This window comes from Salmo salar, chromosome 21 (genome assembly GCF_965601325.2).
Source record: "Salmo salar chromosome 21, fSalSal1, whole genome shotgun sequence".
Lineage (NCBI taxonomy): Eukaryota > Metazoa > Chordata > Actinopteri > Salmoniformes > Salmonidae > Salmo > Salmo salar.
The window spans coordinates 20,899,156-20,926,269 of record NC_138311.1 but is presented as its reverse complement, the minus strand read 5'-3'; the positions used below and the strand labels follow the sequence as shown (position 1 = coordinate 20,926,269).

At 42.3% G+C, this 27,114-nt stretch overlaps 1 protein-coding gene and 1 long non-coding RNA gene across 2 annotated transcripts in view; one reads left to right on the top strand and one right to left on the bottom strand.

The window, feature by feature from the left end:
- Window positions 1–8,978: 8,978 nt before the first annotated feature.
- LOC106581924 (uncharacterized) lies at window positions 8,979–21,987 on the bottom strand. The gene is made up of 3 exons (XR_014382013.1): window positions 21,714–21,987; window positions 12,932–13,067; window positions 8,979–9,227 (listed from the first exon to the last, which is right to left on the bottom strand). It is a non-coding gene; the product is annotated as an uncharacterized LOC106581924 (long non-coding RNA).
- The window catches only part of LOC106581923 (NGFI-A-binding protein 1), an 18,408-nt gene continuing 12,356 nt past the window's right edge, over window positions 21,063–27,114 (top strand). Inside the window, exons 1-3 of the mRNA XM_014164398.3 lie at window positions 21,063–21,325; window positions 25,509–26,347; window positions 26,676–26,809. Of these exons, the coding sequence (XP_014019873.1) occupies window positions 21,301–21,325; window positions 25,509–26,347; window positions 26,676–26,809 (998 nt within the window). The 5' untranslated portion in view covers window positions 21,063–21,300. The remainder of the gene's footprint in view (window positions 21,326–25,508; window positions 26,348–26,675; window positions 26,810–27,114) is intronic.

Genomic DNA, 27,114 nt, shown 5'->3' with positions numbered 1-27,114 from the left:
AACCTAGGCCAATTTTGCACTGCCTCATGGGTCTCCCAGTCATGGCTGGCTGCGACACAGCTGGGATCGAAACCGGATCTGTAGTGACGCATCAGGCACTGCGATGCAGTGCCTTAGACTGGTGCACTAATCGGGAGGCAGGTAAAGACATGTTTAATAATAATTACTGTATAAATAAACATACACAATGTAGTGTCAAAGTGTGTCAAATATGCAAGTTGAAAACACTATGTTAAAAGCACTGTGTGTATCATAATGACTTTTAGTTAACATGACATAACCTATGGAATTTTATGTCATCACGCTAAAATCCACACTTGAAACTTCATGTGAAATATCAACACGTGAAGTGTTACAAAAATCCATGGTTTTACATGATTTCACATTTCAGATAGTGTGATTTTCCACGTGAAATCATGTCATTTTTCCGTAAGGGTATAGATTTCAATACATGTTCCTTGTCCCCAAAGGGCAATTTGTTAGCAATTTTCTTTGCAGCAGCCTCAATTCGTCGGGTCATGGACTCTACAAGTTGTCGAAATTCCACAGGGATGCTTGCCCATGTTGACTCCAATGCTTCCCACGGTTGTGCCAAGTTGGCTGGATGTCCTTTGGTGGCGGAACATTCTTGGGAGACTGTTGAGTGTAAAAAAAAACAGCAGAGTTGCACTTCTTTACACACTGAAACCGGTGCGCCTGGCACCAACTACCATACCCCGTTCAAAGGCACTTCAAAATCTTTTGTCTTGCCTATTCAACCTCTGAATGGTACAAATACACAATCCATGTCTCAATTGTCTCAAGGCTTGAAAATCATTATTTAAACTGCCTCCTCCCCTTCATCTGATTGAAGTGAATTTAACAAGTGACATCGAGAGCCTAGTGGTTAGAGTGTTGGACTAGTAACCGTAAAGGTTGTAAGATCGAATCCCCGAGCTGCCAAGGTAAAAACCCACTGTTCCTAGGCTATCACTGAAAATAAGAATTTCTTCTGACTTGACAAGTTAAATAAATGTGTAAGGGATCATAGTCATCACTCTGTCATGGAAAGAGCAGATGTTCTTAATTTTTTGTACACTCAGTGTACATCATACAAACACAAAAACTGTGGTGATATAAAGGAATCTGAGAATTCAAACAGGTTGCTCATTTTGGATAACAAATCTTCAAACGTTACCAGGTTGGGATATTAACTGGAAACTGGAGTTTTGTACCACTGTGCTGGTGTATTTATCCTTGCAACAAGAGGAGAGGGATAAGGAGCAGTCTCTGTTGAAGTGCCTGGTGGTGATATTCTAACAAAGCTGCAGTTGTTGGAGACGCACGAGGCCCACTAGCAGTGAACTTCCTGCTGGGTTTAAAGTGGAGACTGAAGAGAGAGGGCTGGTGATTGACAGAAGGAGAAGGCTGAGAAGAACCAAGCCGGGGCTGAATCAGAGGCCAGGTGGGCGGATGAGTGGGGGAGACCAATCCTCAGCAGAGTTACTGTTTAATTGCTCTCTGGTTAACATCAAATACACCGAGACCTGATTTCATGCACAGATACAGCGAAGCACGTCAGGGGAAAAAAAATCTAAATGCTTGTTTTGAGCTTTTGTTCTCTTGTAGAATATTCCAGAAGGCGACAGCGTTTGCTGTTAAACATTTTGGATCATAGAACAGACACAGACACACTTGTTTGAGACTCTGAATGTTCTTTATGTATGAGACAAAGTGACATAGGCTATGTATAGTTGAAGCTAACAGTTACTTAAAACATTGTAGCTAATGTTATAATTCAGTTAAAACATTGCAGCTAATGTTAACATGCAAAAGGAAAACCTGCGTAACCTGCTGTCTTGCCAAAGTATAACTTTATGAAAGATTTCCAACTGTCCAGAATATTGACCTGTCAGTGCTTTCCTCTCGACTTTTTGGGGGGCCATTGTGATACAGGATAGTTGCACTCCAGTCTAATACACTCTGACAGGAACAAACAGACAGTGTTATTTCAATGCAGACAACATAGTTTGATCTTTGCTGCTGGTTGTGTTAAAGCACAGTATGTCAACTACATGCAAACACAGTATTTCAACTATACGCCTTACCAGCTCTACACTTGTGATATTTGGGTGAAATGAAGTGCAAAGTAAATAATATAATGTTAAACTGAATGCTTTTTCTCTCAGTTCAACCCTTCAGTATGTGTTGGAGATCCATGGTGGATACCATTCAAGTCAGCCTATGCATAGGAAGCATTTAAAAATCCGTGTAGCTTCAGGGTAGCTTCTCTAATGTCATTGAAATTATTTGGTATTGCGCACAAGGGCTTTTGCTGCTCGATCTCCGTGGCAAATAAAGGAATTACGGTTGAATTTAATCACCCGCCTTTGTGCTAAATAATATGTCAACCCCCCCACCCACACACACACACACACACACACACACACACAAAGACACACAAGCACACATGCACACACTCCCGCACATATGCATACCTACACAAAACGTTTCTTATACAAAATTCTACTTACTTAACTTTTCAAACCAGTGTTCTCTTGAAGGTCAATTCTGCAATTGCATGAGCTAGGAACATGCCTTTGATTGACATTTCATTGTAATGATGGCAATGCCTTGGAAGAGAAACACATATGGTCATGTTGTGTAGAGTGTTGCTCAGCATCCTATGTTGGTACATTGTAAGACATTTGATGGTATATTTGACATTATATTGACAGCAAAACGTTCTTCCCACGCAACAAGATTTGTTGGAATGTATGAGTTTCTTTCTTTTTTTCCCACACCATTAACTTTTTGATGATGAATCCAATATGCGTTCCTGCCTTGCAGAAATGTGTGATTTTGACGTATTTATTCTACTTATCCTGGAAACCCAATGCTATGTTTATTGCAATTTATGCAAACAGAACGAATACAACTGAAAGCAGCTGAGAATCGGAACAACATAACTATTTCCTCACAACGGATTGCTACGAGGCGTTGAATTACTATATCATATACTTCTGAGTGAAATAATGTACTTCAATATAAAAAGTAATGGTTGCGGTAAAAAAAAGAAACATTCTAGAGTTGTGAAGTTGAAGTACATTTCTGTATTCTCATCATCGATGTCCTCATCTCTTCAAGCACAATCAGTTTTAAATTGGGCCAAAATAGAGTTTTACTGTAGGTGAGGTCCTGACCCCTGGGAGACAAGGACTGTGAAGAGCCCTTACCTTATCAACACCACACTGCTGCTCCTACTCCCACTCTCTCTCTCTCTCTCTCTCTCTCTCTCTCTTTCTCTCCCTCGCTCTTTCTCTTTTTCCAACATTTTTTTCCCCTCTCTCTCTCTCTCTCTCTCTCTCTCTCTCTCTCTCTCTCTCTCTCTCTCTCTCTCTCTCTCTCATACTCTTCCTTTCTCTGTAGTTCTCTCTCCACACTCTTTGTCTCCCACTTTAGTTTGGGGCTTCATGAAATGGATTTCCATGGCCAAGCAGACACACACTAGCCTAAGATCACCATGCGCAATGCCAAGTGGTGTAAAGCTCGCCGTCATTGGACTCTGGAGCAGTGGAAATGCGTTCTCTGGAGTGATGAATCACTCTTCACTATCTGACAGTCCAACGGCCTAATCGGGGTTTGGCGGATGCCAGGAGAATGCTACCTGCCCGAATGCATAGTGCCAATAGTAAAGTTTGGTGGAGGAGGAATAGTGGTCTGTGGCTGTTTTTCATGGTTTGGGCTATGCACCTTAGTTCCAGTGAAGGGAAATCTTAACGCTATAGCATATAATGACATTATGTGCTTCCAACTTTGTGGCAACAGTTTGGGGAAGGCCCTTTCCTGTTTCAGCATGACATTGCCCCTGTGCACAAAGCGAGGTCAATACCGAAATGGTTTGTCGAGATTGGTGTGGAAGAACTTGACTAGCCTGCACAGAGCTCTGACCTCAACTCCATCGAACACCTTTTGGATGAATTGGAAGGCCGACTGCGAGCCAGGCCTAATCGCCCAACATCAGTGTCCGACCTCACTAATAATCTTGAGGCTGAATGGAAGGAGGTCCCCTCAGCAATGTTCCAACATCTAGTGGAAAGCCTTCCCAGAAGTCCCTGCACATTGTTCCAACATCTAGTGGAAATCCTTCCCTGAAGAGTGGAGCCTGTTATAGCACCAAAGGCGGGACCAACTCCATATTAATGTCCTTGATTTTGGAATGAGATGTTTGACAAGCAGGTGACCACATTGTGACGACCCTCCCGCTCTGTCTGCCGAATTCTTTCTCTCTGCTCTTGTTTTCCTTAATAGGATGTTGGTGGGTGGAGCTGGGAGGGTCGTCAGGGAAATGGGATACACCTGGGCCCGGGTGTATCCCAGGGATAAATACACCTTTCCCCCATACATCGAGGGGAAGATCTCCACGCAGACACACAGTTGTTTTTAGTATATAGGTTACATTATTTAATAAATATATGTTTGTTATTCCTTTATCTCCACTTTGTCTCCCTCTTTGTTACGGACTACGAGCCAGTTCATAGTGTATGTGTTTATTCCTGTCTGTGTATGTTTGTAATTCTTCTCTAACAGTGTCTCCAACCCACTCATAGCTTGTTTCAGGTTCCCCACATGAACAAACACACACACACACACACACACACACACACACACACACACACACACACACACACACACACACACACACACACACACACACACACACACACACACACACACACACACACAAACTGTAAACCCCAATGTGCTGTCATTACTCGAAACTTTTGAGAAAACCCGTTGCACTTAATATATCTGAGTACAGTTACTTAAAGTGATTTTGTAGTCATTACTCAAACTGATAGAGTCACTGTGACCCTGTATGGGGTCCAGTTTTGAGTTGTATCAGTGTTATCACACATGACTGTATTTGCTAGTGACATGGTTGTTGACTTCAATAATCTTCAGCCCTGTGGCCTTCACCAAGTAAGTTTGTAGGTGAATCTTATAATTAAACTCAAGATGACATTACATATATATTTGAGACCTATTGTAGTAAAATTCTGCTAACTTTCCCCAAATTCCCAGATTGTTTCCAAAAGTCCTGGTTGAAGAATTTCCAGGAATCTTCCAACCGAGATTACTGGAAACCTGGAAAATGTACAACCATACCTGCAAGTCACATTATGCTGGCTTGCAAAGTGATGTGTAATTCCTATTGGACTCCAGACAGAGTTAGGATATCCAATAGTTGTAATTTTTATTGACCCGCAACCAGTGCTGGGAAAAGGAAGCAATTGTCATACTTGAGAAAAAGTAAAGATACCTTAATAGAAAATGACTCAAGTAAAAGTGAAAGTCACCCAGTAAAATACTCCTTTAGTAAAAGTCTGAAAGTATTTGCTTTAAAATATACAGGACTTACAGTTGAAGTTGGAAGTTACATACACCTTAGCCAAATACATTTAAACTCTGTTTTTCACAATTCCTGACATTTAATCCAAGTAAAAATTCCCTGTCTTAGGCCAGTTTGATTCACCACTTAATTTTAAGAATGTGAAATGTCAGAATAATAGTAGAGAGTGATTTATTTCAGCTTTTATTTCTTTCATCACATTCCCAGTGGGTCAGAAGTTTACATACACTCAATTAGTATTTGGTAGCATTGCATTTAAATAGTTTAACTTGGGTCAAACGTTTCGGGTAGCCTTCCACAAGCTTCCCACAATAAGTTGGGTGAATTTTGGCCCATTTCTCCTGACAAAGCTGGTGTAACTGGGTCAGGTTGGTAAGCCTCCTTGCTCGCACACACTTTTTCAGTTCTGCCCACAAACTTTCTATGGGATTGAGGTCAGGGCTTTGTGATAGCCACTCCAATACCTTGACTTTGTTGTCCTTAAGCCATTTTGCCACAACTTTGGAAGTATGCATGGGGTCATTGTCCATTTGGAAGACCCATTTGCGATCAGGCTTTAACTTCCTGACTGATGTCTTGAGATGTTGCTTCAATATATCCACATAATTTTCCTCCTCATGATGCCATCTTTTTGTGAACTGCACCAGTCCCTCCTGCAGCAAAGCACCCCCACAACATGATGCTGCCACCCCCGTGCTTCACGGTTGGGATGTGTTCTTCGGCTTGCAAGCCTCCCCCCTTTTCCTCCAAACATAACGATGGTCATTATGGCCAAACAGTTCTCCAAAAAGTCCGATCTTTGTCTCCATATGCAATTGAAAACCGTAGTCTGGCTTTTTTACTGTGGTTTTGGAGCAGTGGCTTCTTCCTTGCTGAGCGGCCTTTCAGGTTATGTCTATATAGGACTCGTTTTACTGTGGATATAGATACTTTTGTACCGCTTTCCTCCAGCATCTTCACAAGGTCCTTTGCTGTTGTTCTGGAATTGATTTGCGCTTTTCACACCAAAGTACATTCATCTCTAGGAGACAGAACGCATTTCCTCCCTGAGCGTTATGATGGCTGCCTGGTCCCATGGTGTTTATACTTGCGTACTATTGTTTGTACAGATGAACGTGGTACCTTCAGGCATTTGGAAATTGCTCCCAAGGATGAACCAGACTTGTGGAGGTCTACAATTTTTTTTCTGAGATCTTGGCTGATTTCTTTTGATTTTCCCATGAAGTCAAGCAAAGAAGCAATGAGTTTGAATGTAGGCTTTGAATTACATCCACAGGTACACCTCCAATTGACTCAAATTATGTCAATTAGCCTATCAGAAGCTTCTAAAGCCATGACATCATTTTCTGGAATTTTCCAAGCTGTTTAAATGCACAGTCAACTTAGATGCTGGAGGATGCCGCTTTATATGTTTTCATACCCCACATTACTCATCTCATATGTATATACTGTACCCTATACCATCTACCGTATCTTGCCTATGCCGTTCGGCCATCACTCATTTATATATTTTTATGTACATATTCGTATTAATTCCTTTACACTTGTGTGGACAAGGTAGTTGGTATGGAATTGTTAGGTTATTACTTGTTAGATATTACTGCATGGTCGGAACTAGAAGCACAAGAATTTCGCTACACTTGCATTAACACCTGCTAACCATGTGTATGTGACAAATAAATTTGATTTGATGTAAACTTCTGACCCACTGGAATTGTGATAGATTATAATTTATAATTTACTGTGTCTGTAAACAATTGTTGGAAAAATGACTTATGTCATGCACAAAGCAGATGTCCTAACCGACTTGCCAAAACTATAGTGGTTGAAAAACGAGTTTTAATGACTCCAACCTAAGTGTATGTAAATTTCCAACTTCAACTGTAAGTATCAAAAGTAAATGTAATTGTTAATATATACTTAAGTATATAAAGTAAAAGTACAAATCATTTCAAATTACTTATATTAAGCAAACCAGATGGCACCATTTTATTTTACATTTTAAATTTATGTAAAGCCATGGGCGCACTCCAACACTCAGACATAATTTACAACGAAGCATGTGTGTTTAGTGAGTCCGCCAGATCAGAGGTTGAAGGGATGACCAGACATTTTCTCTTGATAATTGTGTGAATTGGACCCCTTTCTTGTCCTGCTAAGCATTCAAAATGTAACAAGTACTTTTCAGTGTATGGAGTAAAAAGTCAATCATATTCTTTAGGATTGTAGTGAAGTAAAAGTAAAAGTTGTCACAAATATAAAAATGTAAAGTAAAGTACAGATACCCCACAAAATTACTTAAGTAGTATTTAAAGTATTTTTACTTAAGTACTTTACACCACTGCCCGCAATCGTTATTCATAATGACTGTGACCTAAGCCATTGAAACTGGAACAACCATTTCAATACAGGAGCAAAAAATGTGTTAAAAAAAATGTACATATGTTATATTTGTATAGCATAAGATGAATCAATGAATCACTCAATGTACATGCAAAAACACTGTAGAGCATGTTGGGGGAAAAGTTCATTTGCTATCATAACTTAAAAACATGTAAATTGGTCCCATGTTTCATGGGCTGAAATAAAAGATCCCAGACATTTTTTCACACGCACAAAAAGCTTATTTCTCTAAAAGGTTGTGCAAATATTTGTTTTACATCCCTGTTAGTGAGCATTAATCCATCCACCTCACAGGTCTGGTATATCAAGAAGCTTATTAAACAGCACGATCATTACACAGGTGCACCTTGTGCTGGGGACAAAAGGCCACTCTAAAATGTGCAGTTTTATCAAACAACACAATGCCACAGATGTCTCAAGTTTTTAGGGAGCGTACAATTGGCATGCTGACTGCAGGAATGTCCACCAGAGCTGTTGCCAGATAATTGACTGTTCATTTCTCTACCATAAGCTGACTCCAATGTCATTTTAGAGACGTTGGCAGGTGTATTTGGCCAACAGATGCATATCTTTATTCCCAGTCATGTTAAATCCATAGATTAGGGCCTAAGGAATTTATTTCAATTTATTTCCTGATATGAACTGTAACTCAGTAAAATTATTGCATGTTGAGTTTATATTTTTGTTCAGTATATAATGCATCAGAAAACAAACACAACGTTGTAATGTGTGTGTGTCTAGGACTGTTATGGTGACCTAATTACCGCCAAACCGGCGGTCACAAGTCATGAAGGTAGTCAAATTCCACGTGACCATTTAGTCATGGTAATTAGGCTTCTCCAAGCTCTGATGCTGCTGATGGTCATTAGTAGCCTACCAAACTTGCTAACTGCCTGGTACTCAGCACTCTATTGTCTCTAATTACTCTGACATCAATGAAAATGTTATTGTAAATCTAATCAAACACTTCATGAGAGCCTATGAGCTCATGCTGCGCAACATTTCTATAGGCTATGCAATTGCGTGAGAAGAGTGATGGCCTCTATTAAAAAGAGGAGGATCCCATCAGCTTTCTATAGGCTAGGCCTACTATATTTATTTCTCAACTTTCCTAACATTAAGGATATTTCTTCTCTTTACAAAATGAGTATAGCTTCAAATTAAGTATATTAAACTGCTTTACAAGGGGTGTAGATATCATGATACAAGGCGAGACCCAGATGCAGACACAGGAGGCAGATGGTTGGAGTCTTACAATGTTTAATAATCCAAAAGGAGTAGGCAAGAAAATAGTCATGGACAGGCAAAAGGTCAAAACCAGATCAGAGTCCAGGAGGTATAGAGTGGCAGAAAGGCTCATGGTCAAGGCAGGCAGAATGGTCAGGCAGGCAGGTACAGAGTCCAGAACAGGCAAGGGTCAAAACCGGGAGGACTAGAAAAAAGAGAATCGCAAAGGCAGGAGTACGGGTAAAACCGCTGGTTGACTTGAAATGTACAAGATGAACTGGCACAGAGAGACAGGAAACACAGGGATAAATACACTGGGGAAAACAAGCGACACCTGGAGGGGGTGGAGACAATAACGAGGACAGGTGAAACACCAGGGTGTGACAGTAGCAGCTAACTGGCATACATAAGCAGCGCGTGAGTATCAAGTTGTGGGGAAGATATAATAATAAAAGCATTAAATGCATAATCACATTTGCGGTCACTTTCGATAATGGTGTTTTCCTGCTAATGGAACATTTGCGACGATAGACTATTGCCGTGTGTGCATTGCTGCGATTATAATGTGAAGAAATAGCCTAGTAGTTTAGCAACCTTTTAAGCTAAACGTTCTGATCTGTTGCTCATTGTGTAAAAAAGTGTTTTTGCTGCTAGTGGGTGTATTAAATTGGGATCTATTGCATCCCACAACTGTCCTAGATTATGTTTGGAATATTTATTTCTCACACAGAATTAAATAGTTCAACATTTGTAATATGGGGGATAGTAGATTGACATAGGCTAGTGCTTTTGCTGTTCGTTAGGCCTACTCATCTTGTTAGCTGATGAAAAGTAAATGTGAACAGTTCTTCCAATATCTACAATATGCACCTCGGAAATGGATAAGAACGCGCACAGTTGCGTCCCTGATGTGTCTGTCTTCACTTGTAGCCTGTGAGAAATACCCGATCATATGATGGAGAGCCATGTGAGTGAGAGGTGTTCCGGAGCACGCAGCACTCAGGGAGAAGGAAATTATAATTATTATATTCAGCTCAAGGTCACAATGGCCACTGGCCGCAAAAGGCATGCATTTTTTTATGGGGCATTACGGCCACACAAAGGGGATGCCGCTGGGAAATTCAAGTCAAGTGCTGTGCAAAAGTGAGGCCACTCTGTGCAAAAAACAAAGCAGAGTTCATGCCTTTAATGCAACTTTTTTCAAATCATCATTAAAGTTGCATCATGCAGCCTTACAATGTATTAAAAATTCAAACATATAGCCCAACGTTTGTAGAACAACTAAAGTTTGATGAATAACTCTAAATTAAGCATATAGGAATACCTATTTCTTTGTTAACCGCTCAACACAGTATGTGTGCACTCCCTCAAATCGTTTGGAGAAAATATCCTTTCTATTTTATTCATCTTTGTTCAATTGTATTCTTCATACTATTAAAGAATATAAAATAATGCCACGGAATTCTACGTAAATCTTGTCTGCTAAATTAATTAGTGTAGCCCACAGCCATATGGCATAGCCAGATGAGGACCTAACATAATGATAACTCAGAGTATGCTTTTCTGATCTGAAATAGACTACATTTTCTTCATATCATGTTTCTTTAGACCTGTCTAAAATAAATAATGGATTTATTGTGAAGGTGTAGGCTATATTACATGGAGTTATTGGACTTTTTAAAATGTAGATGTTCGAAAGGTCTGCATCAGTGTGTCGAAGCCAGGACATGCTAAATGTGTTTATGTTAATTAACGGTCTATTATCGTGAGAGCCCTATGTGCGTCACACAGACACACAGACAGACAGACAGACAGACAGACAGACAGACAGACAGACAGACAGACAGACAGACAGACAGACAGACAGACAGACAGACAGACAGACAGACAGACAGACAGACAGACAGACAGACAGACAGACAGACAGACAGACAGACAGACCACTCACACACAGGAAGTTAAACTGTTTACTTTGTGACATTTGCACATAGAACGTGTTGTCCCCACAGTCCTATCTAAGATTAAACTCTATGAACTGTAAAACTGTTTTACAACTATATAACTGATCAATAACAGAATATAACTGAACACTTGCACAAATAAACCACATTTGGATATACCAGTAAGTACAAAAACAGATTGGCAAGATTGGTCACTACATAAACATACAGGTTGGTTTTCCCAATTCTTCACACAATGATCTTGTACCACCTTTCCACTAAGGTAGTTAACCTCAGGACAAAGGACAATGGAAACTAATTTTCAGTTGAAACATTAACAAAGTGACCACCCTGCCTCTCTTTTGGAAAAAGCTGAAGGATGGGCTTGGAGAAATGTAACCACTCTCAAATTCATAGACCGAGCTATAGATGCAAGGACTGACCATGATATCACAATTATAGTTTTAACATAGTTAGTTTTTGAGGCAAAATAATGTTTGTTTACATTTACAATATTTATAAACCGAGTAAAACAAGCTTATATTTTCGGTTCTGATGTGGTGTGATAGTTGAACTAAGCTCATTCTAAGGCATTCAAAAGTTATATTCTTCAAGCATCAATGGGTAAATATGTAGTCCAAAAATGGACGTAGCAACTCTAAATTTCCCCTTTAAAGTGCAGTTCTTTCCCTGGTGGAAACTAGTATTCACCAGAGCAGATGAGAACCCTCTGACCCTGACTGAGCGGCTATGGGAAAGTAAGCTGGGAGAGCTGGGAATGACGCTTAGTTTGTTCCAAGTCCCCAGCACTCTTATCTTTGGATGCCAGACACCCCAACCCGCATGCAAACACACACACACAATACACACCCAGGCGCAAGGATCTGCCCACGCTTGCACATACATGCACTCGCAAAGACATTCACACCCTTCACTAAACACCCATGTGAACCAGTCATCTACCCACACACACATACATAACAACACTTCTGTGTACGTACATACCTGCCCACGCTTGCACACATTACACACATAAACTGAGACCTACACACTCCCACAGATGTGCTGCTTGCAAGCACAAAAATTCCCTACAATTCCGTCACATATATCACACTCATAGACATATGGTGCATATGCCCTCAGTCCCTTTTGCACCATGAACACAAACACAGACACAAACACGCAAGAACACACACACACACACACACACACACACACACACACACACACACACACACACACACACACACACACACACACACACACACACACACACACACACACACACACACACACACACACACACACACACACACACAAAGCTCCAATGCCCGCTTTAAAACAAACTTAGTGTTTTCTCACTCAGTCACACCCAGTCACACACACTGCCGTTCACCTCCCACTCATTGACACATACACACACACAGACCCTGCCAGAGTGTGTAGGTGTGTGTGCGGGGGTTTTGTAATAAGGAAGGCGAGGAGGACTTGGCTGATGGGGAGACGGGTCAGTAGATTAACAGGGTCTCTGGCAGCTGGGATAGAGAGAGGGAGGGAGGGAGAGAGAGAGATGGAGGGAGAGAGAGATGGAGAGGGTGTGAGGCATGTCTACAAGCATGTGGGAGTATGAATGTGGATGTGTGTCTCTGTGTGCATATGTGTGAGTGACTGAGTGAGGGAGTGAGTAAGAGAGAGAGAGAGGCTTGTGGTTGTGTGTGCGTGTGCTTAAGATACATAGAGAGAGGCTTGACTTTGTGGTGTGTGGTTGTGTGTGTCTAAAAGGATGATAGAGAAGCCCAGCTCAGAGGTGTGTGTGTGTGTGTGTGTGTGTGTGTGTGTGTGTGTGTGTGTGTGTGTGTGTGTGTGTGTGTGTGTGTGTGTGTGTGCGTGTGTGTGTGTGTGTGTGTGTGTGTGTGTGTGTGTGTGTGTGTGTGTGTGTGTGTGTGTGTTTGAATGAGGCCCGGCTCACTTGTTTTGTTGCGTGGGTGTGTTCATCCCAGAGTCAGAGGCTGGCTGGCCCTGCCCAGGCCTTGAGGAGGAGGAGTTAGTGTAATTGGGGAAAGTTGCCGCTGCCCACCCAAGGCCAGAAATACTGCAGTACAGACCTAGGAGAGAGGAGAGGAAGAGCTGGAATGGTGGAAGCTGTTATAGACTATTGAAAAAAGAGCCAATTATCAAGCCACGTATAGCTGCATTTTGCATTCCATGTGTTAAATATCTACACTGAATGCTAGTACATAAACAAACATTGTTGTTTTTGTCTGGGAGAGAGAGAGAGAGAGAGAGAGAGAGAGAGAGAGAGAGAGAGAGAGAGAGAGAGAGAGAGAGAAAAAACTATGGGTAATTGCCAGGCCTGCCCAGCAGTCTGTCTGCCTGGGAGGCTGGGTCAGGGAGAGGTGAGCCAGAAGCGTGGGGGATGGCCGGGGCTGCAGTGTGGAGTGCATGGGCGTAGGGAGCGCAGGGTCTACCTGTCCCTGAGGAATAGCCATCGATACAGCCTGGCTGTTACTGCTCTCTACTGCACCAGGCATCACCTCTGGCTCTGGCTGTGTGCATACATGTTTTACTATACTTGTGAGTACCAGAAGTCCTCACAAGAATAGTAAATCAACAAAAAATCTGAGAAGTGAGGACATTTTGCAGGTCCTCACTTTTAAAAAGGCTACTTTAGGTTTAGGGGTTAGGTTTAGGGTTAGAATTAGGGTTAGGTGTGTGTGCGTGCGTTTCTCTCTCTCTCTCTCTACAAAGGTTTTGATATTATATGAATGTGTTAATTGACACTATTTTGACTTTCACGTAGGGCATTGAGGACAATCAAAGTGAAGCAAATACGTCCCAAACTGATCGTTATCCTTATTAACAGCTAAACCAGGAAGTAAAGAGAAGACATTTTTCCCTTCCAGACACCAATTATCACATTCACACAGGTGAGAAAATGAGAGCATGCTGCAACTGCCTACAAGAAAGTTAAAATAACTCCTTGAGTTCTTATTGAAGTCTTATATTGTATTCTACGACAACAATGTTTTCTTGTGTGTAGGTCTTAATTTCCCCCAATTGGTACCTAATTTCCACCTAGAGTTGATTAAAAGGAGACTTGTCATTTATATCATAGTGACACAGGAAGAAATAGATACAGACCAATTAAGACCATGGCTTGGTTCTTCTATCACGTTACCTTAATGACCCTTCTTCTTGTTGCTTTACAACACTGTCATTCTACTATAGGTTTGTAAAAGACTCCCACATCACTACACTACAGGGAATTTGCATTTCAAACGTGTCTCCCCCTCAACTAACGCACCACCAAGCTTCACATCCACCACTCTCCTCTTATACCTGGGTAGTCTATTGTTCCAGTGAAGGAGGAAATAGGCCTTCTGTGTTTAGCGTATTTTAGCTGCTTTCATCTGTGCCTCCTCTTGCTGTTCATCTGATTACGTTTCATCTGAATGAGCTGTGGATGCATTTACCGAAATGGCTTTCATTCTCATGTTGATTCACCGCAACAAAACACTGAAAGGCCCTTATCAAGACCAAACTTCACCTAAACCTTACGGCAAGACTTTCTAATGGAATACCTCCAGTAAGTACGCAACCTTATTAATTCATCCCTCTAAACCTGTATTACAGGCCAGACGTAAGGCCGTGTTAGCCCATTGAGCTAAAGTCTAGGCATTATGTCTTTAAACAAAACTGAGTTTTGACTAATGACGATCACTGCCTAAACTAGAAAATAAATAATAGAAAATAAATAAAGACAGCTCAGTGTGTAGATAAAAGAGGAAAAGGGAAATAAAAACAGAGAACCTTAAATGATGACACCCTCATCCAATTGGCAGAAAATGGGATGAAAATTAGATTAAAAGCATAAATAATGCGAATTCCTGTTCGCCGGTTGTAACGATACAAAAGACAGTGCACGCATGTGAAAGTGGATTATGGTCTACACTCTGTGGTGGAGGAGAATCAGAATCAGAACTCGATTGTGGCGTCGCAGACAGCATTCACACTGAATTTGCAGGTTTTTGCGTCAGCCCTGCTCAAACACATCATTCAGATAATCATGGCCCGTTAGATGATTAGTAGAATCAGGTTTTTTAAAGCAGGACTCCAGCCTGCAGACCCATAGCTCCTCAGGAGGAATGTTGGCCACCCCTGGTCTAGATTAGAGGGTCGCTGGTTCAAAATCATGGCTGCCATACTAGTGTCAGAGAATGGAAATGCTAAATGTCACACTGTAGGTAAATGCATTGGTTACACTTTATATATATATATATATATATATATATAGAGAGAGAGAGAGAGAGAGAGAGAGAGAGAGAGAGAGAGAGAGAGAGAGAGAGAGAGAGAGAGGGAGTCACCCACAACCAGTGGATTATATGACATTTAATTTTATTCTGTTACTGTGGCATAATGAGCTCCACTGTTGCTTTAACTCATATCTAATAAGGAACAGGATTTTTAGAGTTACATGAAGAGAGAAGACTGGAGGATTAAAAATGAATCAGAAATATGAATAAACCATTTAATAAGAAAGAACCTGGATGAGGAAGGATGAGGTTTCTAAAGTGAGTCCCTACTCTCTGTGATCTGGAATACTTGACTGTAATCTTTCTCTCTGTCTCTGTCTCTCTCTCTCCCTCTGTCTCGCTCTGTCTCTATCGCTCTCTTTCTCTCTCTCTCTTTCTCTCTCTCTCTCTCTCCCTGTCTCTCTCTCTCTCTCTCCCTGTCTCTCTCTCTCTCTCTCTCTCTCTCTCTCTCTCTCTCTCTCTCTCTCTCTCTCTCTCTCTCTCTCTGAATATGTCTCGATAAAATTGGGACTCCTTGCCAGTGCCGCATACCCAATGGCTACTTATGTCTCAGATCTGATGGTGTGCAAGTCTTCCAGAATTTTTTTTTACAATATTTTGTTTCACCGTTGGCCAGTTTTTCCTATTGTTGAAAGAAGAGCCACACGTTTGGCAGTGTGTGTGCGTTTTTTTGTTTCAAAGCTCTGCTCTGCATGTTTTTTTTTCAGGGATGAGAGAAACAAAGAGTTCCGTCATGTCTTCCCTAGGCTGTTAGCCGGAGCTGGCCTACTTCCTAAAAATAGCTTCTGATACCGAGGAAGATTAAGAGTTTTAAATGTACTTCCCGCTATCACTCTCTCTGTGTCTCTATTTCCCCCATCTAGTCACCCCTCTCTCTCTTTCCCCTCCTAAGTAAAATTGAACATTGAGAACCCTGTTTATGTTTCATCTCTAGCTGCTAAAGTCGGATAGAACCAAGGCTACTTCATTCAGATTTTTTGTGAATGTATTTGTATAATAAGACTCATATTCTAATGTCACACGTCCCAATGGCCGACAGATGATTCTGATATCAATGGACTGTGATGCAACAGGTTATGGATGTTGTTTCCTCTGACAGGATCCATTTGATCATCAATCAACATTGAGTCTGTCTGACTATCAGTGCTTGTCGGAAATAACGCCTCCTGTCCATGGGAAACGTTTCATGAGGTAAATAGGAGGGGAGAGAGAGAGACGGAGGGAGGGAGGGAGGGGAGGGAGGGAGGGAGGGAGGGAGGGAGGGAGAGAGAGAGAGAGAAAGAAAGAAAGAGAGGGACAGAGAAGAAGAGAACTGAAGGGAGAGAGAGGGAATGAGAGGAAGAGAAGGAGGAGAAAAGATATGAAGGGAAAAGAGAGAGGGCGAGGTGGAGCCCATCCCTGGTGTCTGCTAGTAAAGTGTGTGTGTATGTGTGATGGAGGCTGATCCAGGGCCTGTGTGTGTGTGTGGTTGGAGAGGCTGCCTGCCTGCCTGCCTGCCTGCCAACTGAATCACTCAGCGTGGGAGTGTAAATATCCTCAAAGAGTAGTCTGTAGTCTCTGCTGCATGTGGGACCTCTCGCTCTGTCACTCTTTCTCCATCTCCCTCCTGTAGTTCATCTCTCTTCCTCCTCTCAGTCCCCCAGCACTAGTCCCTCTCCCCTGCACTTTCTCTCCCTCCACCTCTCTACCTTTATCTCTTTCTCCTATCTCTCTGTCTCTCTCTCTTTATCCATCTCCCCCTCAGTCTCCCTCCTGTTCACCTATCAGCACCAGTCCCTCTCCCTTTCTTTCTTTCTTTCTTTCTTTCTTTCTTTCTTTCTTTCTTTCTTTCTTTCTTTCTTTCTTTCTTTCTTTCTTTCTTTCTTTCTTTCTTTCTTTCTTTCTTTCTTTCTTTCTTTCTTTCTTTCTTTCTTTCTTTCTTTCTTTCTTTCTTTCTTTCTTTCTTTCTTTCTTTCTCCCTCCCTCCCTCCCTCCCTCCCTCCCTCCCTCCCTCCCTCCCTCCCTCCCTCCCTCCCTCTCCTCTCTCTCGCTCTCATTTATCTCTCCTTCCATCTCTCTTAGATCTCTCTCTCTCTCGTTCTGTGAAAAGAGCTCTGTCACTGGACATTGTTGATTTAGCAGAATGGTTTGGAGTTTAGTGTAAGTGTCCCCTGTATTTTTTGTCAGCATCTTGATGGCACTACTGTATACGTAGCCAAACACAATTTGTTCTCTGAATGCTGTTGTTTTGCTGTTGTTACTATTCTATTACAGTGGGATTGAGAAAAATAAGTGAAAGGTGGCAATGGAAAACACTTGAATTAGCCTGCAAAAATATGTAATAAATAGAGTGAAGGTTGTCCACAAGACAATATACAGTACAGAATAGCCTACTAGCCAGTGGGGTTTAGGCTTATTCAGGGACGTCATGTACCCCAAAAATCTGAGGGGGCACAAAATATGTGAGGATGGCTGCGGGGTGGTTCCAAGGGGGGCTAGCAGTGGTGGGAAAAGTAACCAATTGTCATACTTGAGTAAAAGTAAATATCCCTTAATAGAAAATGACTCAATGTAAAAGTAAAAGTCACCCAGTAAAATTCTACTTAAGTAAAAGTCTAAAAGTATTTGCTTTAAAATATACTTAAGTATTCAAAAGTAAATGTAATTACTAAAATATACTTAAGTATCAAAAGTAAAAGTAAAAGTAGATAATAATTTCATATTGCTTATATTAAGCAACCAGAAGGCAACATTTTCTTGTTTTTTTTCATTTACGGATAGCCAGATGCACACATCCAACATTCAGACATTATTTACAATGAAGCATGTGTGTTTAGTGAGTCTGCCAGATCAGAGGCAGTAGGGACATAGACCAGGGCTGTTCTGTTGTTCAGTGTGTGAATTGGACCATTTTCCTGTCCTGCTAAGCGTTCAAAATGTAACAAGTACTCTTTGGGTGTCAAGGAAAATGTATGGAGTAAAAAGTACAATATTTTCACAAGGAATGTAGTGAAAGTAGAAGTAAAAGTAGTCAAAAATATAAATAGTTAAGTAAAGTGCAGATACCCCCCAAAAAATGCTTAAATAGCACTTTAGAGTATTTTTACTTAAGTACTTTACACCACTGGGAGCTTGGCCCCCCATCTGGAAGGGTTGGGGAATTTTGCATGTGAAACAGCTTTTTCCTGCAATTTAGAGACATAATTATTATGCTTGATTCTATGTAACAAAAAAATGTCTGCATGTCTAAGCATACCTCTTGAGGTGTCTGTGTCCTGACTGGTTTTATTTTTTTAGCAACTAAATATGCTTCTCTGCATCTCTGCTAAAATTTGGGTAAAAGATATAAAGGAATGTGAGTCTTATTCAGTCCATTTAGTTATTGCTTGCTTTTCTTAAGTCGACCAACCTTGCCAGCTACTCCAACATGATTGACAGCCTGAAATTGCTTCTTGGTAGCTAGGATATTGGGAACCTATCTGCACTAGCTAAAGCCAACTTCATAAAATTGCTATGGCTAGGGCTAGTAGTAGAGGCTAGTAGGCCTACACTGTAATAAATTGCTGGAAATATACAGCAAATAATTTACATTTAGCTACTGTGATTTTACAGTAAAGCACTGAATTACCTGTTTTGCAGTACATTTAGAGCAGTGTACTGTGAATTATGGTGCGTTGTGGGAAAATGTTGTTGGTGGGGAAATAATCTCTGGCTCATTAATATATTTAGAGGCGTGCCTTGAAAGATGCTATAGTTTATTGTACCTGTTAGTGAGAATGCTGTACCAATGGAACTGATATTTGGTAGTAGTGCCTTAACAATTGAATGTGTGTAGGGACAGATGAGATTGGAAGTAATTCTTAAATCTTTACTGGTTGAGTGTCATGCCCTGTAATTATGGCCAGTTTGGAAGCTATGGTTTAGGCCTCTAGAAGTGTAAGTGATATAAAACACAGAATATTCATAAAAATGCTGCTCTCTACATATACCAAGCAGCCAACCTGCCTGTACAAATTATATGTAATTACAGTAAAATACCAACATTATGATTACAGTAGCATTTACTTTACAGTATAGTAGGCACATTTTACTGTATTGTTGCTCTGATGTTACACTAACTTGCAGGAAGCTGGTGGCAAGTTACTGTGAATATTATAGTAACATAAGAGTTTAGGTGGTTCTTGGTGCTTCAACAAACAAAGGAAAGGAGAGGTGCTCAACAACAATGACAAAAATCATGAGAATGGCTTACGAAGAAAAACTTCCCAAAGGACTAATTCCAGGTAAGAAAGAGTTGGAGCGCTCTACAAAAAAAGTCTGAGATGGATTTATTTACAGTAACGTAATTGGCACTAGCCAGAGATGGTTAAAGAAACATCAAAATACCAAATGCCTTGAACAATGTATCATTAACTACAACATTCCCAATAATGATTACAGAAATGTTTTACTTGATATTACTGTGATCTGTTTTGTTTTAAATCAACCTTAGTTTAATGCACTTACTGTACTGAGCTCATTAGAGTAATATCCAGCAATGTGCTTGGCAGGTGTTCATTTTTACATTTTGGTCATTTTGCAGATGCTCTTATTCAAAGTGACTTACAGTCACTGTGTTCAACTAAGTTAGATTAAAAAGATCACATCACAAGGAAAAAGATTATGTTACTGAGAATGTTGTTGAAGTTAAGTGGGCTACTTGCAAGTTTATTTTTGTATTAGAAAACCACATCTCTAGCTTTATCTCTCTCTCCTGGCTCTCTGTCTCTTTATCCATCCCCCTCAGTCTCCCTCCCGTTTACCTATCCTCTCAGCACCAGTCCCTCTCCCCATTGCTCTCTTTCTCCCTTCCGCTTCTCTCTCGCTCTCTCATTTCTCTCTCCTTCCTACTCTCTTAGATCTCTCTCTCTTGTTCTGTGAAAAGAGCTCTGTCACTGGACATTGTCGATTTATCAGAATGGTTTGGAGTTTAGTGTAAGTGTCCCCTGTATTTTTTGGTCAGCATCTTGATGGCACTACTGTATACGTAGCCAAACACAATTTGTTCTCTGAATGCTGTTATTTTGCTGTTGTTACTATTCTAGGTAGCCTAGTGGTTAGAGCGTTGGGCCAGTAACCGAAAGGTTGCTAGATTGAATCCCCAAGCTGACAAGGTAAAAATCTGTAGTTCTGCCCCTGAACAAGGCAGTTAACCTACTGTTCCTATGCTGTCATTGTAAATAAGAATTTGTTCTTAACTGACCTGTCTAGTTAAATAAATAAAAATACCGTGGGACTGAGAAAGATAAGTGAAAGGTGGCAATGGAAAACATTTCAATAGCCTGCAAAAATATTTGATAATAGAGTGAAGGTTGTCCATAAGACATCTGCAAGACTGTGCTTCCAATAATGCACTGTACATTCTAGAAATAATGCATGTTTCTCTAGTCAGGTGTTACAGTGTAATGCTGTCAATTTGTGTTTCAATAAAGGTCCTGTAAATCTACATACATTTACTGGCTACTGTGCAGCCAGTATTTTACTGTAAATGTATAGTAACTTACTGGCTACTGTGGTGCCAGTAATTTACTGTAAAAAATTCCTGGAAATATTTTACAGTGTAGAGAGAAATGTAACAATGTACTTTATTTATTTCTTTATTTTTACGGCGTGTGCCCCTGTGCCCACTATGAGCATGACGCCTCTGGGCCTATTTTCAGTACAACTGGCTTTTTAAAAAGCAACTGAAGCCTGTGTGTGGTGACGCGCCAGTATCTCCCTCCCTTCCCTGCTTACCGCGGTCGCTGCCTGGTGTGACATGATGCTTGGTATTCCATGCAGCAGCCTCCACGCCCCGCAGCCACCCACGCCAGGATCTGCGTCACGCAGCCGCGTGGGAGTGAGAGAGAAATGTAGCAAGAGAGGAGCAACCAACTCGGAACAGTAGGGGAGTAGGGATAAACCAACACTTAGCAGGTCCTTTATACTAAACTTCTATTACCCATACTCGTTTGGCTTCTCACCGTGAGGGGGAGAATTGAAGAGCAAGAAAGGAACGAAAGGTTGGATGAGCGGTGCGAAGAGTTCTGCAGGTACGCGCCCGCGGTGGCCGCTTTCTTTCAATTTCTAGCAGGGAGCAAATGTAAGACGCGTCCATAGATTGACTAGACATTATGCTAAAGACAGACAACTTTAGATTGGACTTTAATGGCCTAAATAATTGTGTGGGCATGGGACAGCATTACGGATAATATAAAGAAGAGAGATAGGCTAGGGACACTTGTTTATAATAGCCTATTTATGAATGTTATTGATGAAGAGAGTGCACATCCTACTGTAACTAAGCCTCATTCATTCTGTTGGCACAACATTACGACGTTTTGTATGACTTTTATATGCGGAACGTGGAGTTTTGCACTGTGCGCTGAGCTACACTGGCAGACAGTAGAAACAGGATGTTTATTTATTTTTTTTACTCACGGAGTGGGAGACGCAAACCCGTTTATTCCCGGGCGCGGGGACGGCGGCGGTGGGAGTCTATCCGCAGCTGTGTAAAGAAAGCATCTGCTTGCTCCCTCCCTTGCTTCTGTCGTTTTCCCACAGTTACTTAAATAACGTATGCTTTCCTGGTGGATTTTTAAGCCTAGTTGGCATTGAGTACGTGACTGAGAACTTCTTTGGTGCATAGGCCTGCTTGGTTCAGTGCTTTCCAATAAGGAAGTGAGTTATGCTAACCTGGGAAGGCAATTGTAAAGCATGCTTTCTCATGATATCAGGGATGATAGTCATCAGATTTAAATTAATTTGAGATGACATGATCATTTCAAACAGCGAGAGCAGGGCTTGAACCAATGACTCTGCAGTTACAGGGCCAGTGCAGAAGCTTACCTCCCCTGTGCCATAAAGGTTAGGACATCTTGGCAGAGACATAAACCTCACCTAACAGGGGCCCCAAATAGGAGGAACACATTTCCTGGGAGAAACTGAGGGATTATCCCACCACTGTCACCTTTGTAGTGTTCTGGCAAAGGGTTTTCCTCTGATTTTCAGTTTTACTTTTTGCATAGTCTACAACTACCCTTTTTTTTTTAGACCGTGATTCATACTACTGTTAGTTATTTGGATATTTTAAAGGTTTTCTAGTCAGAAGTAAGGGTACCCAAACACCAGATAGAACATCTAATAAATGCTTCATAATAGAACATAAGACATTGACAGAATTTGTCCACAGATAATGAGCATGGCACCCAGTTTCTTGGAAAATCACTATTTTCGTGTCTCTGAACCAGATTAAGTAGATGATATAGGGTATGTTTATAAAGTGATTGTACATTTCTAGATAGGCTTTATTTAGTGTATTTTAATTCCATGACTAATATTGCACGACTCAGGAGGTGCAGAAGAGGTGGATCTATGAGATTTGAAAGTCTATGTTTGAAATAAAATATGTCACCAATTACTTTTCCAAAAATATATATTTTTTATTAAGAAAACGCATTTGTCAGATCTTTTACTAAATGATGGTGCTCCAAACGCGCGCAAATTCCCATAGGAACACAGCCATTTTAAAAGCGCAGGGCTTGTGCAACGTGCCATGGCTTCATTTTTCCTCTTACAGGAATGATGGTCATATACATATGAGGAGAAAGCTGAAGTCGCTACCTACTGTATCCATTGATGTAAATATATCCTCTGTCTGATTTCCAGTTCGTCCACTAGAAAGCAGTAGGAGCTCACATGACGTCTCTTGGCCTCTTGAAACCAGTTGTGTCTGGTTTGGGTAGTGAGTCACTGTGCCAAAATGGCTGAACTGATTTTGAAGCCTGACATCTTAAAATGACCCTAGCAATTAAAAATAAATAAGACAAGACAGGTGAGGAAACTTAACGCTTATCTTCCCATTCACTTTTCCTATTGTAAACGAGTGAGATAGATCATGGAGCATGTGGAGGACGCATAGAAGTTCATGTGGATGGAGAAGGAAATGCATTGCTTTACACTGACCATCAGCCGGTACCCTTTCCATGCATACTACAGGGCCCCAAACAACCACTCAGAGTTTAACAGGTTAATATGTCATTTGAGAGCACTTTCCCAGAAACTGCTGTGCAGAGGCAATGGCCAGAAGCCCTCCAATGTTATCACACGTTTGGTGAGGGCTCTGATGAGGTTGTGTATCCTAAATGGGTTTCAACAGCCACCCCTATAAAGTCCAGCTTCTGTGTTAAATATTCAGCTCGAGTACAGCACGACCTAACTGTCTCTGCAGCACTGACAGATTGACCTTTTCTCTCCTGCGGATGATTCTTTACAGAACACGGTGGTTTTTTTGAGAAAGTTAGAGGTAGTCGATGCCATGTGCTGTTTCTGAGAATAGCCAAAACACTGGATGCTTAGAGGGGTTTTGGGAGAGGAGCAACTGCTTTCGACCTCTGATATTAAGGCGGACATGTGACTCAATCAACAATATCACAATGGGGCTTGAAAGTTGATAACTAAACAGACAAATTAATTGATTTCATATCGTCTATGTAGCATGGCGAAGGCACCAGTTATACTGTAAGTGTCGAGTAGAACACATAGCAGTACAGCAAGCTGTCCTTCCACCACGCAACTGGAAATGTAAATTGCATCGCATATTGGTTAGGTCTGATCTTTCGTCTTTATTGCAGGGCCAGAGAGGGTGAACAAGAAGCCATTTATCACTGTCCACAAACATCTAGTCCACATGAAACAAGTGACTGTTCACCTGTGCCCGTTTCAGTGTTCTGTTTCAAATTCAGCTTCTAAGGAAAGACAGAAAAAAAAATTATGTTATTGTAAACAACAGCGTCTATCTTGTGTGTCTTTGTTCCGTAGTGTGCTCGGTTAAGGTGTGTGTGGTGTGGGTAGGTGTGAGGCATGCTCCATCAGGGGGAAAAGGGGTAAAAAGGAAGCCCCTTTCGGCACGTGTTTGTCTGCATAAGGCTGACTCGCAGACAGGGAGAAGAAGAGATACAGAGTGGGAAGAGAGTAGATGTGTTTGGAAAACAGACTGTCTGCAGCCAGGTGAGATGCTGACGTTACGTTTGTGCTGCACTCATCCTCTAGCCTTCACATCCTGCCCACTGGGCAAAACTGGTTGAATCAGTGTTGTTTCCACATAATTTCACCCGAAAAAAATCAACGTGATGATGTTGAATCAACGTGGAAAACTGATTGGATTTGCAAAAAGTAAATCAACTGAAGGGAATTTGATATTTTTCTCACCCAAATTTTAAACTACATCCAATGGCATGGGGACATTTTGTTGTTGATTTCACATTAGTTGACAACTCAACCAAATGTAAATCAATACTAGATGGTGAACTGATGTCTGTGCCCAGTGGGTGTCCACTTTTGTAATCGAGTTATCAACAGACTCCATTAAGTACTGGGACTCAGTGTCACAGTCATGATCAGTTGATGAGGGGAAAAACACTGGCTACTGGATGTAACTAGCAATAATATAGCCGCCAAACAAACATTATATGGCTGGTCCAAGGGATAGAGCTAATTAGAACTGCACATCGGGATAGGCAGAAGTGTGTGTGTGTATGTGTGTGTGTATGTGTGTGTGTGTGTGTGTGTGTGTGTGTGTGTGTGTGTGTGTGTGTGTGTGTGTGTGTGTGTGTGTGTGTGTGTGTGTGTGTGTGTGTGCGTGTGTGCGTGCGTGCGTGCGTGCGTGCATGGAGGGCATAGCTTAAGTGGAGGGTGAGTCAAATCTAAATGGGCCTCTGTGCTAGCCAGCAACCTGCCCTGTATCCCGCTGTCACCTTTGCTCCATTTCACTCCCCTCACTGGCTGTGTTAGGTAGCTATAAACTATACTGGGAGTGGGGGAAGAATGCACACACACACGCACAGTGGTTGACTCCATGCTGAGAGAGAGAGAGAGAGACCACCTACGTGTGCTGCAGAGGTGGCGTCTGGTATGTGACTCTCCCTCGTCTCCAGGAGTGTGGCAGGCTGGTCTCTCCTTAAACTGTGTTCAGATCTGCCTGTCTGACTAATAATGCACCATTATCACAGCTTCACACTCTTTATTCTGCTAATCTAGCTCCACTACTTTATACCTCACACCCGGGAAGGCTAATCTACAGTACTTATTGGTTAGGCTGTAGTAGTATGTGTTTTTTATATTTTTGCTTTGGTGGAATATTCATAGATTATTTATGATTTATTTATTGTTCAAGGTTTCCGATCTGAGCTGTGCTTTGTTTCTCTGGAGGTTGATTTGCCTGTGTGTTTCGGTCAGGGATGGCGGCGGCGTTGCCCAGGACCCTGGGGGAGCTCCAGCTCTACAGGATCCTCCAGAGGGCCAACCTGCTGTCCTACTACGAGGCCTTCATCCAGCAGGGCGGCGACGACGTGCAGCAGCTGTGTGAGGCGGCCGAGGAGGAGTTCCTGGAGATCATGGCCCTGGTGGGCATGGCCAGCAAGCCCCTGCATGTAAGGAGGCTACAGAAGGCCCTGCGAGACTGGGTCACCAACCCGGCCCTGTTCAACCAGCCCCTGGCCTCTCTCCCTGTCTGCAGCATCCCTGTCTACAAGCTAGAAGCTAACGGTAATGCTAACGCTAGCACACATGTCAAAGTGCCCAAACTTCAGGCGTCGGCGTGTGTGGGGGAGCCCAGGAGAAGCGAGGCGTCGGCGTCAGTGGTGGGGGGCGAGGGAGGAGGGGGTTCGGCCTCAGGGTCTCCACTGCAGAGGGGCAGCGAGCCCCGCTTCTGGGCCTCCTTGTCCTCCCACGGTGGGGGAGGGGGACCGGAGAGCGAGCGCAGCCTGTCCCCAGCGGAGTTGACCCTGGGTCTGGCTTCCCCCTCGTCCCCCCGCGGCGAGGAGGTACTAGATGCCGCAGCGTTGAGGTCGGTGGTGGAGTGTGTGGAGCGGCTGGCCCAGGCGCTGCCCCGGAGCGACCCGGCCGACGTGAAGGAGGGGCTGAGGGGCAACAAGAAGCTGGCCAAGATGATCTGCCACATCCTGGACATGGACGAGGACGACCCGAGGAGGGCGGAGGAGATACGCAAGTACAGCGCCATCTACGGACGCTTCGACTCCAAGAGGAAGGACGGCAAGCACCTTACGCTGCACGAGGTAGAGGGGAAAGAGGGTGTGTGTTTATGGCTATCGCTGTGCAAGGAGTAGACCATTTTCAGATGTTTGTTCGTTGCTATTCTGCTTTAGATACTTTTGACCACATGCTTTCAAGCGATTGAGAAAACCTGCTTTATAACTGCATATGACCGTATCCCTGTACCTCCACTCTCTTCTTCTCTCCCTCCTCTCCTCTTCCTTCTCCTTCTCTTCCCTCTTCCCCTCTTCTCTCTTCTCTCTCTCTCTCTCTCTCTCTCTCTCTCTCTCTCTCTCTCTCTCTCTCTCTCTCTCTCTCTCTCTCTCTCTCTCTCTCTCTCTGTGTGTCTAGCTGACAGTGAATGAGGCAGCAGCTCAGTTGTGTATGAAGGAGGTGTCCCTGCTGACCAGGAGAGATGAGCTGTTTGGTCTGGCTAGACAGGTCTCCCGGGAGGTCACCTACAAATACACCTACAGGACCAGCAAGTGAGAACAGCTACCACACACACACACACACACACACACACACACACACACACACACACACACACACACACACACACACACACACACACACACACACACACACACACACACACACGCACGCACGCACATCTTGAGGATGAATGGTAATACTTTAATGTGACTGGGTGAATGCCTTCTCATGAATGGTTGATGAACAAAGTTGAAGTAAAAAATGTCACCCGATTTATTGAGTATCAGATATGGTGCTCCATCCTCCTAGTTGCCAGAGGGGAAGTGTGTTTGCGTATGTATTTCTGTGTGTGTGT